The sequence below is a fragment of the Mixophyes fleayi genome, chromosome 4, assembly GCF_038048845.1.
Source record: "Mixophyes fleayi isolate aMixFle1 chromosome 4, aMixFle1.hap1, whole genome shotgun sequence".
NCBI classification, from domain to species: domain Eukaryota; kingdom Metazoa; phylum Chordata; class Amphibia; order Anura; family Limnodynastidae; genus Mixophyes; species Mixophyes fleayi.
In genome coordinates, this window is record NC_134405.1 from 149,273,731 (window position 1) to 149,291,796 (window position 18,066).

Here is an 18,066-nt window from a genome sequence, read left to right on the forward strand (position 1 = left end):
CATGTTGTCGTGAGCAATGACTGTAATTTCGTACTCACTGTTGTGGATCAGTCGGAAGTTTGTACACACTACACAGCGGAAACGAGATTGGAACGAAAATATTAAACGGTACGACCAACCAAATGAGACGACAATCATCCATTTGGGCAGACTTTCGACCATCGTGTCACTGCACACACTGACCCGACTTTTGAACGAGCGGTCGTATGTCGGCTGTTTGAGCCGATTATTGGACGAAAACAGTGTAGTGTGTACCCAGCTTTACTCTGTAATACTGTTAACATTCTGAAGATTTGATTGGCTGCCGGCTGTTCTATCTCCACCCACTTTCAAAACAATGATCATCCTAAACATGCAAGAGATGAAGATTCGTAACAAAAAAGTGTACAGATCCTAGCAAAAACACAGGTTTACAATTGATATTATATTTATTATTTATTAGATTATTCTGTCTGTGATTAAACATTTATTCATGTAATACTATTCAATTGGTTTCTTATTGCAATGGGAGGATCCTCTAGGTTCTTTTATTGAGTTATACCAACACAAATTCTCCGCAGCGCAATCTGTCCTGTTTGTCTTTGGTGTATATACATTCGTGTATTTCTGTGGTTGCTGTGCAATAAACCACGACAGTGCAGCAGCGGAGATCGATGTTAATAAAACGCAATAAAATAATGTTTAAAAAATAAATTAAAAAAAAGCATGTGGCTTAAAGCAAGGCCATAATAAGTATTTTTAGTTTCAAGTATTACAATTTTAAAAATATTAATAAAGTATACCTGAGTTTGGGTTAGGTAAACAAGGAGGGGGGGGGGGGTAAAGTTTTGCATTAATTAGTATTTAGTTAGTAATGATTTTAATTTTATTTAGGATAAGGTAGTTTCATTCATCTACACAATTGTAATGCAAAAACATGTATATTAAAGGAAAATCGTATGATTAAACAAAGTAACAATACTAATAATCACAGTATTATTGAACTTGGGTTTTGTGAGTCAATGAATAGTTAAAGTAGTCTCATAATAGTTACACATAATGCCGAGATGTCCACTCATTTTCAATATTTAGTATATTTGAGACTATTATTTTCTTTTTAAAATCTCTTGATAACCCCCATAGTAGTATTTTCTAAAATACTACATGTACACTTGGGAGAGCATGAGTTTACGAAGGTCAACAAGCGGCTGAGAAGTTGGTGTAGGCAGGAGGGCAGAAGCAAACTACCATTGGTGCAGCAGGGACCGTGCACCGGGGCCCATGGAGATATGGGAGATGCAGAGAGTCAGGGGCCCCTGTTCCCTCCTCCCTTCACCAGGGCCCACAGCTCGCTAGTTCCACCTCTGCAAGAGGTGTTGGGATTTTTGGAGAACTGAGCTGATTTTACTCTGTACAATCTACAGTAGGGACAAACTGCACTTAAATGGGACAATTCAGCTATGCTGGGGGAGAAGATGGTTAGAAAGCTAGAGGCAGATTTTAAACTAGGAACTTGGGAGGCTGGAGAAAGAAACACTGTGCAATAGTAGACAGGGATCAGGGAATTATCAAGGGCAATGTGGCGGTATTAGAAAGGCAATAAGGAGTTGATAAATTTGACAATAAAAATATCAAATGTATGGTAACAAATGCTGGAAGACTTCCAAGCAAAATGAACTGGTATAGTGGGTAACACTGAGACATGCCTGGATGACAGTCATAACTGGGCAGTAAATCTGGAAAGTTATAGCATGTTTTGGAAGGATAGATTATAAAGTGGGAGGAGCTTATGTATATGTAAAATCCTGATGAAAACCTGCCTCACAGGAGGATATCTATAAAGACTATGAAATGAAGAGTCTTTATAAGTTAGATATATATGGAGAAAAAGCACCAGTATAGTACAAATGTCAGAGGCTGTCCCTGCACTTTCCGCGTGTGCTGGGGACGGCCGCCTGTCTCTTCCAGCCGGGTGCGTCCCATTGTTTAGCAGCGGGACGCTTCTTCTCTTTTTGGTCCAGCACATAGCGGGCGCATGCATGGCAGGCGCTGAGTCCTGTTCGCTAAGCAACAACAGGACGCTTCTTGCTTCCCTTGTCAATGGTCTGCAACGTACCGACCGCCCGAATTCGCTTCTGGACAAGCAGGCCTCTCTCCACCCTATAAATAGGGGGGTCTGGCACCATTAGGGTGCCAGAGTATTAGGTCAAACCTAGATCCAGCGTTCTTCATGCCTGTTCCATTTACCTGTAACCTGCTTCCCTGTTTTGTGTACTTTTGGCTCCAGACTCGGCTTGTTTCCTAGCCTTCCCTTTGGATTGTGATTTGGGCTTATTCAGAGCTCTCTGTTTTAACTTCTGGCTTATCCTGATCCTGGACATCCCTTGTACCTCTCTGCCCAGCTGGTTCTGACCCGGATCGTTTCACTGCTCTAACTTCACCTACGACTTCGCTGGTGACTGTCTCGGAGAACTGCACACCTTTGCAGCCAAGTCCATACTCCCTTGCACGGGTCCCTGGTGAATACCAGAGGTGCGTTAAACTCCACACCTCCTTGTCCAGTTGCGAAAATACCAGCAAGTGGCCCCATCCGATCCTAAGTTCATGACAACAATTTGGGGTTTGTTATAAGTAGGGATGAGCGCGCTCGGATTTCTGAAATCCGAGCCCACCCGAACGTTGCGGATCCGAGTCGGATCCGAGACAGATCCGGGTATTGGCGCCAAATTCAAAAGTGAAACTGAGGCTCTGACTCATAATCCCGTTGTCGGATCTCGCGATACTCGGATCCTATAAATTCCCCGCTAGTCGCCGCCATCTTCACTCGGGCATTGATCAGGGTAGAGGGAGGGTGTGTTAGGTGGTCCTCTGTGCTGTTTAGTTCTGTGCTGTTTAGTTCTGTGCTGTTTAGTTCTGTGCTGTTTAGTGCTGTGCTGTGCTGTGCTGTGCTGTGCTGTGCTGTGCTGTGTTCTGCAGTATCAGTCCAGTGGTGCTGTGTGCTGTGCTCTGTCCTTCTGAGGTCAGTGGTGCTGCTGGGTCCTGTGCTGTGTCCTGTTCAGTCCAGTGGTGCTGTGTCCTGTGCTCTGTGCTTCTAAGGGCATAGTTATTTCCCCAATATTCCCCTGTGTTTAAAAAAATAAAAAAAAGTTTTTTTTATAAAATACCAAAAACTACTTTAATATTTTTTAATTACCACAAAATTTTCACAACCAATCCTGCAGTATAAGCCCATTGGTACTGCAATATTACCAAGTTCACACATTCAGCAGTAAAAGTCCAGTGGTACTGCAATATTACAAAGTTTACACATTCTGCAGTATCAGTCCAGTGGTGCTGTGTCCTGTGCTCTGTCCTGCTGAGTTCCGTAGTGCTGCTGGGTCCTGTGCCGTGTCCTGTTCAGTCCAGTGGTGCTGTGTCCTGTGCTCTGTGCTTCTAAGGGCATAGTTATTTCCCCATTATTCCCAAGTTTGTAAAAAATAAAAAAAAAGTAAAAAAAAATAAAAAATTAAAAAAAAAAAAATATATATAATAATTATAACCAAATTTGCAAAACCAATCCAGCATTATAAGTCCATTGGTACTGCAATATTACCAAGTTCACACATTCAGCAGTAAAAGTCCAGTGGTACTGCAATATTACAAAGTTTACACATTCTGCAGTATCAGTCCAGTGGTGCTGTGTCCTGTGCTCTGTCCTGCTGAGTTCCGTAGTGCTGCTGGGTCCTGTGCCGTGTCCTGTTCAGTCCAGTGGTGCTGTGTCCTGTGCTCTGTGCTTCTAAGGGCATAGTTATTTCCCCATTATTCCCAAGTTTGTAAAAAATAAAAAAAAAGTAAAAAAAAATAAAAAATTAAAAAAAAAATATATATATATAATAATTATAACCAAATTTGCAAAACCAATCCAGCATTATAAGTCCATTGGTACTGCAATATTACCAAGTTCACACATTCTGCAGTATCTTGTGCTACATATAATGGAGACCAAAAATTTGGAGGATAAAGTAGGGAAAGATCAAGACCCACTTCCTCCTAATGCTGAAGCTGCTGCCACTAGTCATGACATAGACGATGAAATGCCATCAACGTCGTCTTCCAAGCCCGATGCCCAATCTCGTAGTACCGGGCATGTAAAATCCAAAAAGCCCAAGTTAAGAAAAAGTAGCAAAAAGAGAAACTTAAAATCATCTGAGGAGAAACGTAAAGTTGCCAATATGCCATTTACGACACGGAGTGGCAAGGAACGGCTTAGGCCCTGGCCCGTGTTCATGACTAGTGGTTCAGCTTCACCCACGGATCTTAGCCCTCCTCCTCCTCCCCCCCCCCTACAAAAAATTGAAGAGAGTTATGCTGTCAGCAACAAAACAGCAAACAACTCTGCCTTCTAAAGAGAAATTATCACAAATCCCCAAGGCGAGTCCAAGGGTGTTGGTGGTTGTCAAGCCTGACCTTCCCATCACTGTACGGGAAGAGGTGGCTCGGGAGGAGGCTATTGATGATGTAGCTGGCGCTGTGGAGGAACTTGATGATGAGGATGGTGATGTGGTTATTGTAAATGAGGCACCAGGGGGGGAAACAGCTGATGTCCATGGGATGAAAAAGCCCATCGTCATGCCTGGTCAGAAGACCAAAAAATGCACCTCTTCGGTCTGGAGTTATTTTTATCCAAATCCAGACAACCAATGTATGGCAATATGTAGCTTATGTAAAGCTCAAATAAGCAGGGGTAAGGATCTTGCCCACCTAGGAACATCCTCCCTTATACGTCACCTGAATAACCTTCATAGTTCAGTGGTTAGTTCAGGAACTGGGGCTAGGACCCTCATTGGTACAGGGACACCTAAATCCCGTGGTCCAGTTGGATACACACCAGCAACACCCTCCTCGTCAACTTCCTCCACAATCTCCATCAGATTCAGTCCTGCAGCCCAAGTCACCAGCCAGACTGAGTCCTCCTCAATACGGGATTCATCCGAGGAATCCTGCAGCGGTACGCCTACTACTGCCACTGCTGCTGTTGCTGCTGTTAGTCGGTCATCTTCCCAGAGGGGAAGTCGTAAGACCGCTAAGTCTTTCACCAAACAATTGACCGTCCAACAGTCGTTTGCCATGACCACCAAATACGATAGTAGTCACCCTATTGCAAAGCGTATAACTGCGGCTGTAACTGCAATGTTGGTGTTAGACATGCGCCCGGTGTCCGCCATCAGTGGAGTGGGATTTAGAGGGTTGATGGAGGTATTGTGTCCCCGGTACCAAATCCCCTCGAGATTCCACTTCACTAGGCAGGCGATACCAAAAATGTACAGAGAAGTACGATCAAGTGTCCTCAGTGCTCTTAAAAATGCGGTTGTACCCACTGTCCACTTAACCACGGACATGTGGACAAGTGGTTCTGGGCAAACGAAGGACTATATGACTGTGACAGCCCACTGGGTAGATGCATCCCCTTCCGCAGCAACAGCAACAGCTGCATCAGTAGCAGCATCTACAAAATGGCTGCTCATGCAAAGGCAGGCAACATTGTGCATTACAGGCTTTAATAAGAGGCACAACGCTGCCAACATATTAGAGAAAATGAGGGAAATTATCTCCCAGTGGCTTACCCCACTTAGACTCTCATGGGGATTTGTGGTGTCAGACAATGCCAGTAACATTGTGCGGGCATTAAATATGGGCAATTTCCAGCACGTCCCATGTTTTGCCCACACCATTAATTTGGTGGTGCAGCATTACCTCAAGAGTGACAGGGGTGTGCAGGAGATGCTTGCGGTGGCCCGCAAAATTGCTGGACACTTTCGGCATTCAGCCAGTGCCTACCGCAGACTAGAGGCACATCAAAAAAGCTTGAACCTGCCCTGCCATCACCTCAAACAAGAGGTTGTGACGCGCTGGAACTCCACCCTCTATATGCTGCAGAGGATGGAGGAGCAGCAAAAGGCCATTCAGGCCTACACAGCCACCTACGACATAGGCAAAGGAGTGGGGATGCGCCTGAGTCAAGCGCAGTGGAGACTGATTTCCGTGTTGTGCAAGGTTCTGCAGCCATTTGAACTTGCCACACGAGAAGTCAGTTCCGACACTGCCAGCTTGAGTCAGGTCATTCCCCTGATCAGGCTGTTGCAGAAGCAGCTGGAGAAAGTGAGGGAGGAGCTGGTAAGCCATTGCGATTACAGCAAGCATGTAGCTCTTGTGGATGTAGCCCTTCGTACGCTTTGCCAGGATCCGAGGGTGGTCACTCTTTTAAAGTCAGAGGAATACATTCTGGCCACCGTGCTCGATCCTCGGTTTAAAGCGTATGTTGTGTCTCTGTTTCCGGCGGACACAAATCTACAGCGGTGCAAAGACCTGCTGGTCAGGAGATTGTCCTCTGAAGAGGACCGTGACATGCCAACAGCTCCACCCTCATTTTCTTCCACATCTATGGCTGCGAGGAAAAAGCTCAGTTTTCCCAAAAGAGGCACTGGCGGGGATGCTGATAACATCTGGTCCGGACTGAAGGACCTGCCAACCATTGCAGACATGTCTACTCTCGCTGCATTGGATGCTGTCACAATAGAAAAAATTGTGGATGATTACTTTGCTGACACCATCCAAGTAGACATGTCAGACAGTCCATATTGTTACTGGCAGGAAAAAAAGGCAGTTTGGAAGCCCCTGTACAAACTGGCTCTATTTTACCTGAGTTGTCCCCCCTCCAGTGTGTACTCGGAAAGAGTTTTTAGTGCAGCGGGGAACCTGGTCAGTGAGCGGCGAAGGAGGTTGCTTCCTCACAACGTTGAAAAAATGATGTTTATAAAAATGAATAATCAATTCCTCAATGAAGTACAGCACTGCCCTCCAGATACTACAGAGGGACCTGTGGTTGTGGAGTCCAGCGGGGACGAATTGATAATGTGTGATGAGGAGGAAGTACACACTGTAGGGGGAGAGGAATCAGAGGTTGAGGATGAGGACGACATCTTGCCTCAGTAGAGCCTGTTTAGTCTGTACAGGGAGAGATGAATAGCTTTTTTGGTGTGGGGGCCCAAACAAACCAATCATTTCAGTCAAAGTTGTTTGGTAGGCCCTGTCGCTGAAATGATTGGTTTGTTAAAGTGTGCATGTCCTATTTCAACAGCAGACCTCTCAACTGCAGCTCATCCCTCCTCTGCGGGGATAATGTCTCCTGTGCTCTGACACGTCACTCTGTGTACTCTCAGCCTCAGGATCTGACACTACAGCTACCATGCCTCTTGTAGCAGCCCTCACTCCAGGGCCTCTTCCATGTGCAGTGTCCCCCTCTCTCTTGGGTTCACTATAGTGGCATGGAGTTCTCCCCCTCATCCAGGGCACACATTCCTTGCCCTGGCTCAGTCACCACGCTCAGACTTCCAGGCAATGCTGGGGGAGCCTGGGAGCTTCCACCCCAGGTCCCCAGCTACAACTCTCCTCTCCTGTGTCTTCTCTCTCTTTCTGACACTTTAAAGATCGTGCCTTTAAATGAAAAAGTCAGTCTTCATTGCACGACTATGTGCAAGTGCAACAGGGACATTTTTTTGGGTTTACAAAGTCAAACAATAACACTACGACCCTGTCTGTCTGGGGTCTGTCAATGACGAATTGTCTGGAGCATGTTTTGAGGAGGTATTGTGGCCCCGGTATCAAATTGGGTACCGGGGCCACCCCACTATGCAGTCCAGATACTTGTTTGGTGGAATTCAGACCAGTTGAGGGTTTTAATATTATATTGTGTGGACCACTCTATCTATACCACACTACAACTCTATACCACTCTATTTCCTACTTTAATTCTATTTAATTCTATTTCCTACTTTAATTCTATTACTAATTAATTAACATAAAGAGGAACAAAAATAACCAATTTTACCAAAAGTATAATATGACTTAGACTTACAAACACTACACTTGAAAGATCGTGCCTTTAAATGAAAAAGTAAGTCTTCATTGCATGACTATGTGCAACAGGGACAGTTTTTTTACAAAGTCAACTAATAACACTTGGACCCTGTCTGTCTTTAACATACTTAATGGGATCTCAATGACGAATTGTCTGTAGCATGTTTGGAGGAGGTATTGTGGCCCCGGTATCAAGTTGGGTACCGGGGCCACCCCACTACGCAGTCCAGATACTTGTTTGGTGGAATTCTGACACGTGGAGGGTTTTTTAATTATATTGTGGCCTCGGTACCAAATTGTGTACCGGGGCCACCACACTACGCAGTCAAGATAGATAGATGCGTATCATAGATAAAGTACATTCAGTGGTGTGGGGCAAATTGAAAAATATTCAAAATGCACTGACATTATCAAAAACAAGAGGTTGTCACACGCTAAAACTCCAACATGTATATGATGGAGAGGATGGAGGAGCAGCCGTATGTGTAGTGTAATGCAGACCTGTTGAAGGTTTTTTATATATTTTATTGTGGTGCCCAGTGCCCACTCCTCTACGCAGTCCAGGTACATTTATTGGTGCGATTCATAAAAGTTCAGGGTTTTTAAGATATTGTGGTGACCCACTCCTCTACGCAGTCCAGGTACATTTATTGGTGCGATTCATAAAAGTTCAGGGTTTTTAATATATTGTGGTGACCCACTCCTCTACGCAGTCCAGGTACATTTATTGGTGCGATTCTTAAAAGTTCAGGGTTTTTAAGATATTGTGGTGACCCACTCCTCTACGCAGTCCAGGTACATTTATTGGTGCGATTCATAAAAGTTCAGGGTTTTTAATATATTGTGGTGACCCACTCCTCTACGCAGTCCAGGTACATTTATTGGTGCGATTCTTAAAAGTTCAGGGTTTTTAAGATATTGTGGTGACCCACTCCTCTACGCAGTCCAGGTACATTTATTGGTGCGATTCATAAAAGTTCAGGGTTTTTAATATATTGTGGTGACCCACTCCTCTACGCAGTCCAGGTACATTTATTGGTGCGAATCAAACAAGTTGATGGTTTTCTTATTATATATATTGTGGTGACCCACTCCTCTACGCAGTCCAGGTACATTTATTGGTGCGATTCATAAAAGTTCAGGGTTTTTAAGATATTGTGGTGACCCACTCCTCTACGCAGTCCAGGTACATTTATTGGTGCGAATCAAACAAGTTGATGGTTTTCTTATTATATATATTGTGGTGACCCACTCCTCTACGCAGTCCAGGTACATTTATTGGTGCGATTCTTAAAAGTTCAGGGTTTTTAAGATATTGTGGTGACCCACTCCTCTACGCAGTCCAGGTACATTTATTGGTGCGATTCATAAAAGTTCAGGGTTTTTAATATATTGTGGTGACCCACTCCTCTACGCAGTCCAGGTACATTTATTGGTGCGATTCATAAAAGTTCAGGGTTTTTAATATATTGTGGTGACCCACTCCTCTACGCAGTCCAGGTACATTTATTGGTGCGAATCAAACAAGTTGATGGTTTTCTTATTATATATATTGTGGTGACCCACTCCTCTACGCAGTCCAGGTACATTTATTGGTGCGATTCATAAAAGTTCAGGGTTTTTAATATATTGTGGTGACCCACTCCTCTACGCAGTCCAGGTACATTTATTGGTGCGAATCAAACAAGTTGATGGTTTTCTTATTATATATATTGTGGTGACCCACTCCTCTACGCAGTCCAGGTACATTTATTGGTGCGAATCATAAAAGTTCAGGGTTTTTAAGATATTGTGGTGACCCACTCCTCTACGCAGTCCAGAAAGATACCTTTTTGCAACGTTTTGGACTAATAACTATATTGTGAGGTGTTCAGAATACACTGTAAATTAGTGGAAATGCTTGTTATTGAATGTTATTGAGGTTAATAATAGCCTAGGAGTGAAAATAAGCCCAAAAACTTGATTTTTAAACTTTTTATGTTTTTTTCAAAAAAAATCCGAATCCAATACCTTAAATCCGAACCGAGACCTTTCGTCAAGTGTTTTGCGAGACAAATCCGAACCTCAAAAATAACGAAAATCCGGATCCAAAACACAAAACACGAGACCTCAAAAGTCGCCGGTGCACATCCCTAGTTATAAGCCACATGTCATTAACAATGGTACTGAATTGTATTGAATTAGGGAAAAAAACATAGTTGTTTGTATTGTTTTCTTAGAATGGCCCAAACAATCCTACAACTTTACAGTGTAGCTCAACCATCTGATGTATACAAACATAGTGGACTCAGCATGCAGCTTTTTGCACCCAATCTTTGCACCCCGTTTTGTTTATATTTAAATGAGCTACAACGCCTGAGAAATGCTAAACTATTAAACTGTGAAAATGGTCTTGGTTTTAATGAAGGTGGTATTAGTCATTACTATTAATGGGATGCTGTTTACATACCTCTTTAAGAACCAACACGCACTTCCCAGGACCCACTGACTGAGGTAGTTCTGCTATCCGGCCTTTATTTAAATACGGTCCTGAAAAGCAACGATGATTGATAAAGAGTCGAGGGCAGCAATATTTTCCATTAGTGGTTCCTAGACAAAAAAAGCAGTATAATTAACTAATATACAGTGAACATTTACATCACTACTGCACTGTGATTAATCCTAAATAAAAAAAAGTGCATTAATCTATTAGGACGACCATAAAAGTTTATTAAAAAAAAAAAAAAAAAAAACCCCACATCATATGAACACCTTAATATACTAGACAAAAACACAAGGAAGGAAAATGAATCCACAATTATGATTCTGAAACATGTTTAAAGGTTTTTTAATAGTAGCTAACAGCAAAATAATTGATATCAAACAAATAAAGGATAAACTAACAAAGAAACAAAGCATTTGAAAGCAATGACATAATAAAATGTAATTTTTTTTTAACCTGCTATTGAGTCAAAAGAAAATAATAGACAATGAGGTTGAAAAAATAAAATACTAACAAGTGTAAGCAAAATAAGTATACCTGTTGAGTAGCTTTCAGCCTGAGGGAATGGACAGGGTTCTTGAGGTATTTTCTCCACAGGCACTGAGGATGGTAATCTATTAAAACAGAATATTGTTATTGTTATCAATACAAAACAGTTATTTTTTGTGTTGACTACTTACTCTTTCATTACATGAAATATAGTAAAGATACAGAAAAAAAATCTAAAAGCAGGAACGGCTACATTTCGTTTTTTTGGATCACAAACATAATAGCAGCCCCTGCCTAAACATCAACGCCAATGATTGGGCAATCTCATTCCCGCTGCCACCGTTCTTGTTTAGTTTCATTTTCCTATTGTGTTCTCTTGTGTCTGGCTAATAGTGGACATTGTCTGTCTTTTATTACACTCACCTCTGCTTATAATTGCATTCATTTTGGTAATTTCGCCTGCACATTATGATTTTCAACATCTATTTTATTCAACTTTCATAATATAATTTTTTTAAAAACCCCAAACAGTCCATCTGTAGCCAGGATTCTGTCTCAGCAATTGTCATTCACTAACACCCAGGAGGCCATTTATGAAGCGTAAAATGTCCACTAAGCAGTATAAACAAAGCCGTGCATCTGCTGTGTGCTTAGGTTTCCACCAGGTCGTATAGGTTTACGTGGGAAGAGGACTGAATCTGTGGAGGGTGCAGCAGTTTGCACAGGCAGTTGGGAGGAGTTGGGGGAATTGAAGGCATTCCAAGCAAAGTACAAAATAAGTGCACCAGTGCGTCTCGCATTGCAGAGCATTGCTGGAAAGAAGTTTCATTTTGTGGAGCAAAATAACTGTACTGAGATAAAGAGACATTCCCTGCCATGCGTGGACACTCCCTCTCTGCTCAAAGGAATGGAGTTGTTCACCAGCTCAGAGCTGGCAGAGATCGGGACTTTTCATATCTTATAAGAAAAAAGAGTTCCCCTGCACTGTATAAAAATAGATAAATAAAGCACAGTATACCCCCCTCCCCAAATCCTCAACTAATCCTAGTGCCAGGTAGCCTAGGATGTTATCCACTATAACAGGAAGGTCATGGGTGTCAGGTCTCCCTGCTATAATAAACAGCTCATGGTGGGTCAGTTCAGGGCTTGTGACTTTATGGAAAGAGCCTGCAGTGCTGAAAAGTGCCAGGGCACTTCCTGACACCATTGGGATGTGCGGTTACTTAACAAGATTGGGCAAGCGAGTGGTCATTGGATAATAGACAAGGGTCCCTAAGACCTCTGCCCATTAAACAAAAACAGTTTAAAAAAAATAAGCAAATCTATAATGTTTTCAAATAAACATCAATTGAATAAACAATTGAATAAACCATCATTCACTACTTTACTAAATAAAAACAATTAAAAAACTTTCTTGAACTGAGTATACCAAATAGGACAAAAAAGAGATTCCAACATAAATCCAATAGAAAAGTGACCTATCTGCTAGCTATGAATGAAATTATTCCCCTTTGCCATTTGTGGACTGTTAAGGGGCACAGGTGCAAACCAAGGTGTTTTTCGGTGAACATTCTGTGCACTTCGTCATAGAGCTCCCCACTGTGAATCGACTTAAACAGATGCCAAGTAAAGGATATTCTTAAAAGTGACAACTCCTTTAATGGAGATACTTGTTTGCATATAAAAATAGCTTGAAAACACAGTATACATGTACTGTACTAGATTAGTGAATACAATCAAGTGCAGTGTGAGTGCAGATTAGTATTTGTATTTACAATTTACTATGTTCTGTCTTATTATTACTGCTATAATTGTTATTAAATTGTATTTATGACTAGCCAACATTTAATATAGCTCTGGACCATTAGTGAAAGGTGAATATACAAACACAAACTGCAACAGAAGGCCAGACTCTGTACACCAGTTATTATTTTACTTAGTAATACAATATTATTATTTTTTATTTCTGCCAGACAATTCTTCATCTGATCTTTAATGGCACTGGACATTTTACAATATGCTGCACATATTTACATTATAAATAATATTGTAATGACAGTAACATGGGAGAAAATAATGTGAGTTGTTGAGAGGCTGATAATTTAGGTCAACACTAAGTGAAATCTATTGCTGTTTGTGTTTATACAGTCAGCACTTTAACACTGAGCCATCGCCAATGCTTTTCTACATTTCATGACTTGATAAAAGTGGACAATTTGTTTGTATTGGTTAGAGTGATAAGGGTAGTCTCAAAGGGGCCAAGGTTAAGATACCACAGTGGGATTTTTTGCAATTTAAAGCTTCCTTCAATTGTATGTGGTTTTCAAACAACCCATAGCATTTATTAATCTGCAGTTTGCATCACATCTAATGTGTGACGGATTTAAAAGATGCAAAACGGCTGGTTAGCAAGCCAAACATCATGCAAAAACCATTTGCTCATGATATAACGGTCGTTTATCGTTTGATTGGCCCAATAATCTGCTGAAAACATTGTAGTGTGTACCCAGCCTAACTGTAACATACGAGGAACATTTTAAGAGGCTAACTTTGTGCGTCCCATAAGCCTGTTGCAAGTTAACTTCTTTATGATGACTTCACATCTCGCCAACCACATCTAAAAACAATGAGCATCTTTTTGTGCTGTTTACAATGCAGCTTTGCAAACCGCCACTTGGTACACTGCGTAATTTCAGGGAATCCCATTTCACAAAACTGGCACTGTGGTTTGCGATTTACCAGTCGATGTGCGTTTTTTACTTTGATAAATCCCCCAGTTTGAAAACTACACAAAAAGATGCATTTTAAATTGGGGTTTGGAAAAGTTTTACTTTTCTACACCCCATCCCCGAAATATATCCTCACTTAAGGGCTCTGTGCCACAGACATGATATAAAGAACAAGAAGGTATTTAAGAGTCTAATTCATTTGTGCTACAATCAGGCAGATGCCTACAGAAATGTCTGTGTGCCATTTCAGTTTATTTAATTTTAAAAAGACACAGTACAATTTAATTACAATAATTATGATAACAGTTCTAAAAAAAAATTGTAGGGCTCATCTAAATAGAAAGCACACCAAAAGGCCTGTTTTGCAGACTCTCTACATAATCTCACGGCCATAACACTAAATTCAGACATTAATGATGCATTTACTTGAATAGCTTTTATAGCCTGTTTAATACCAAGTATGCCAAGTTGACTAAATAAAAAACAATATTGCCAGGGAATCATAATCCGCTTTCAATTCAATTTTTTAGTTTTACAGCATCAGTAAAAGCACCAATAAAATCAGCAACAAAACACTAATTCCACTCTGAAAAGTTATATTTGCTTTTTAATGTTGCATGTAATGGACGGAAATCTGCTTTATGGGTTTCGCCATATTGATGTCTAGTCTAATGAAAAAGGCACTGGGGATGCAAATGGAAATACACTATACATTATGTGCCTGAGTCATTTAGGCACGTATCTACCGATTTTGAGCATACCGTATGCAAAATCACTCTGCGCATGCCTAGAACTGGGACATACGGCCGTGAACACAGCCCTGGCCGCCGCCTATGATTTCAGGGAGTGAATAGGGCGGGGAAGGGGCAATTGCCTATAGTCAATTTACAGTGTGTCAAGCTCGAGCGCATGCAGCCACGTCCGAATGTAGCACTGGCTGTCTCAAAGTTACATGTTTGTCTGCCGTATTTCTTGTACCAACTATAGGGCTAGTCTAAGTCTTGAGTCCTAGTGATGTCAGTATTGTACGCATTCTATAACATGTGTTTGCAATCAGGAGCAACTGTAAAAATGTCCATTATGTACAGTAGACATTAAGGACAGACAAATGATTGTTTTTCCAAGGTAAAATAAATGCTATATTATTGACAGGTAACATTAATTGCTTAATATTTTTTTTGTCTTCTGTGCATTCTTTTGAGATTTTATATTTCACATAGGTGTTGTACATATCCTACAGAATTTGGGGGTATATTTACTAAACTGCGGGTTTGAAAAAGTGGAGATGTTGCCTATAGCAACCAATCGTATTCTAGCTTTAATTTATTTAGTACAGTCTACATAATGATAGCTAGAATCTGAATGGTTGCTGTAGGCAACATCTCCACTTTTTCAAACCCGCAGTTTAGTAAATCTAGCTCTTGGTCTAGTAGAGCAGAGTAAACCTACAGCCGTAGTTATCACCACACGTATCTTTAGATCATTCCTTGTTGACTTCAGAAAAAAGGAGAGACGATTTTTGTGCAGTTTATAACAAACGCAAACACTATATGTTTTGTAAATTGTGTCTCTTCAGGATATTGAGTCAGTTGTTTATGGAAGTCATTGTACTCTTTTTATTGACCAATGAGTGGTTCAAACTTTTTTCCTCATTATTTGACATTTTATTATTTCATTTTAAAAATCTCTCCCTGGAGAGACTTTTATTTGCAAAAGAAATATAAATTTGGGTCTACAATCACAAATCAAATAAAGGTGGCATGACCTGGCTCTAGGGCTAATTTGCTAATATTGTTATTAGGAGCAAAATTTGCACTAAGCCATAGCAACCAATCAGAAAATTGTTTTCATTGTTTATCTTGCACTAGACATATAAAAGTTAATTGCTGATTGGTTCCTGTGGTTCAGTTTAAACCTTGTAATTAAATGCAGCGTTAGTAAATGAGACCTTTCGCCTGTGGGGGAAGAGGAATTTTGGAGTTCTCTGACTGTCAGGTATTCAATACATTTTGTTTTTAACTACCTAGAGGTACCAGAACAATAACACATGTCACAAGAATAATGCGCATTGATTAAAATAGCCACTCAAGGCAGCTTAAGAATATGAGTGGCTTAAAAACTTATAGTGGTCTGTTTAGATCAAATCCCACTATGTCCAAATGCACAAGGAGGAGAATATTCTAAGGAATGGTTTTGAACATTTCGCTCCTCGCTACCTACTAAACTACCTCCACCTTATTTTTGTGCAATATGAAGCCTCAAATAAGTCTCCACTAATTCCAGTATTAAAAGACTTAGCTACTATTAGGATTTTTCCTAGTAATGTTGCAAGATAACACAAAAGATTTTGGGTATGGGGCTTCCGAACAAGAAGAGAACACAGTTCACTTTGCCCGCTGTGTTGTGCAGTGATCTGGGGGTGTTCAATGAGTATCGTCCTTCACATAGATGTCACCTTAGTCACAAACACACAAACGTTGACCTAAAACATGTAAAACGTTTTTTTCATTATAAATGATCCCTATTGTGTGAATTCACTTTACAGCAGAAAACCAGACAATGTAAAAGGCGAATTTGTTACCACAGTCTTTGCTTGCAATCTGTTCATTTTCACCATAGTAACAGCTTGGACACTTCAATTTGTGTCAGTTAACTACAATTTAGTAGCAATCTGGCTCCATTGTTATGATTTTACATAACAATCTGTGGAATTCATTATTGTTTTAAATATACTCGGGTTAATTTACTAACCATGCACTAAAACATAGCAACTGAAGATAGTTGTTTTCACTGTCTAACAACTTACGTTTGATAGATATGGTTCTGTGCTAAGTTCTTCTTGTAGAAGAACGATGCCACGTATAATATTTAGTTATTACATAAAATACAGTTCTGCTCCAAAAACAGAGCAGAGGTGACCTTCACTGTTACCTCTCAGAATAACACTCAGAATAACAGGATTTTGGAACATGTGTGCACCCCCTCGGTCTGCCCCGACTCCTCCTCTTGGAATGCCCACCTGACGGATTGCCGAGCAACGTTGTCTTTCAGAGCCAAATATTTAGTGAACACTGGATATGTGTTGCTCTTTCATTCATGTTTGTTTTAATACCTAAAGCCTATCTATATAAGGTAATTGTTGATGACTGGTGTGGTTAAGTGCAACGTTTGTACCAAAATGTACCAATTTGGAAAAAAAAAAAAACACATGCTTTATCTAAGGTGTTTTAGTGATTGAATAAATGAATGAATATGTATATTATGAAGAACTTACTGTTTCTCTGGCTGCACAACTGCAATTTTTCTCTTCTTTTTCACTTAAAAAATAAAATAAAGATCAATTAAATTGTATGTTATAAAACTGCATAATTTAAACATCCATATAAATAATACTTCATATTATCCTGTATTGGATTTGATATAACTACTCCCTGAGTTAGTCAGCTTCTGTTGAAACTGCAGTTTGTATATTATACAAGCATGATAATATCTGCATGATGTGATTGAATATGATCACATTACAAAGGACTGCTTTACAATCATCGTGGATCTGTTTATGTGAAGATAACATAGGTACAGTAACTGATTCTGTAACTGAGTTGAACTTCCATTATTGTAGAATAACTAGACAATAAAATAAATAAAAGTAGTGAAAAGATGGGTCTATCAAGTCATTTCTGCAGAAATACCACAATAGTGTAATGTTTCAAGAGTTTAGAATTCTCATATTTTATGTTGTCTTGGATCAAGTTAGTGGTATGAGTGGGGAACTATTTTCCAATGTCGGTAATTCCGACATCGGTTACATATACAAAACAACCCTGAATTAAACAATGCCTACAAAACTAAAATATTGATTTACAATGAAAATGACAGTGCACATCCTCTGCATGCTTATTGTGCATACCGATTTCTCTGAAAGTCGGCACTTTGAAATTACGTCACTCTCCATAGCCAGACACATATGTCGGTATTTAAAGCGGCAATCCCTAACCCCAACATGTAACTGAGATGTTAAAGTCGTGGGGTTGCTGGGCAGATTGTGGGGTTCCATTTAAATTAGGCCAAAGCACTCCTTATTCTTGATTTGCAATCACCTGCTAAAATGATATTTCAATTTGCAGGATGTGGCTTTTAAATAAGATTCAAGGGTGGAGAATGAACACATTAGGGGACTTCCCTGTTTTGTAGGGCGCCTCAGATGGAAATCAAGCCTTGACCTATACTTTCAAGCACACTCCATATGCACTTTACACAGGAAAGTGCATTGCAAGCAATGTAAAAAAAAAAATCCCATGTACCATACTGACACATGTAATAAAACCAAATCTAATGTCCCCTCAATCTTAAATTATTTCAGACATCAGTGATCTTCATCTGTGCAGCATTATAGGATTTTACTTTAGAAAAAAGAAACACTGAAATAAATGGTAGGTTTGATGCTACAGAGTTACTAAGCAATAATTGGAAGGAATGTTTTAACTCTTACCC

At 40.4% G+C, this 18,066-nt stretch overlaps 1 protein-coding gene across 2 annotated transcripts in view; it reads right to left on the bottom strand.

Annotated features, from left to right (window-relative positions):
* Positions 1-18,066, bottom strand: part of SFMBT2 (Scm like with four mbt domains 2) — a 154,499-nt gene that overhangs the window by 18,250 nt on the left and 118,183 nt on the right. For both annotated transcript variants that reach the window (XM_075208590.1, XM_075208589.1), the window contains 3 exons: positions 16,850-16,892; positions 10,895-10,971; positions 10,325-10,464 (listed from right to left, as the gene is read on the bottom strand). In XM_075208590.1, the coding sequence (XP_075064691.1) occupies positions 10,325-10,464; positions 10,895-10,971; positions 16,850-16,892 (260 nt within the window). The remainder of the gene's footprint in view (positions 1-10,324; positions 10,465-10,894; positions 10,972-16,849; positions 16,893-18,066) is intronic.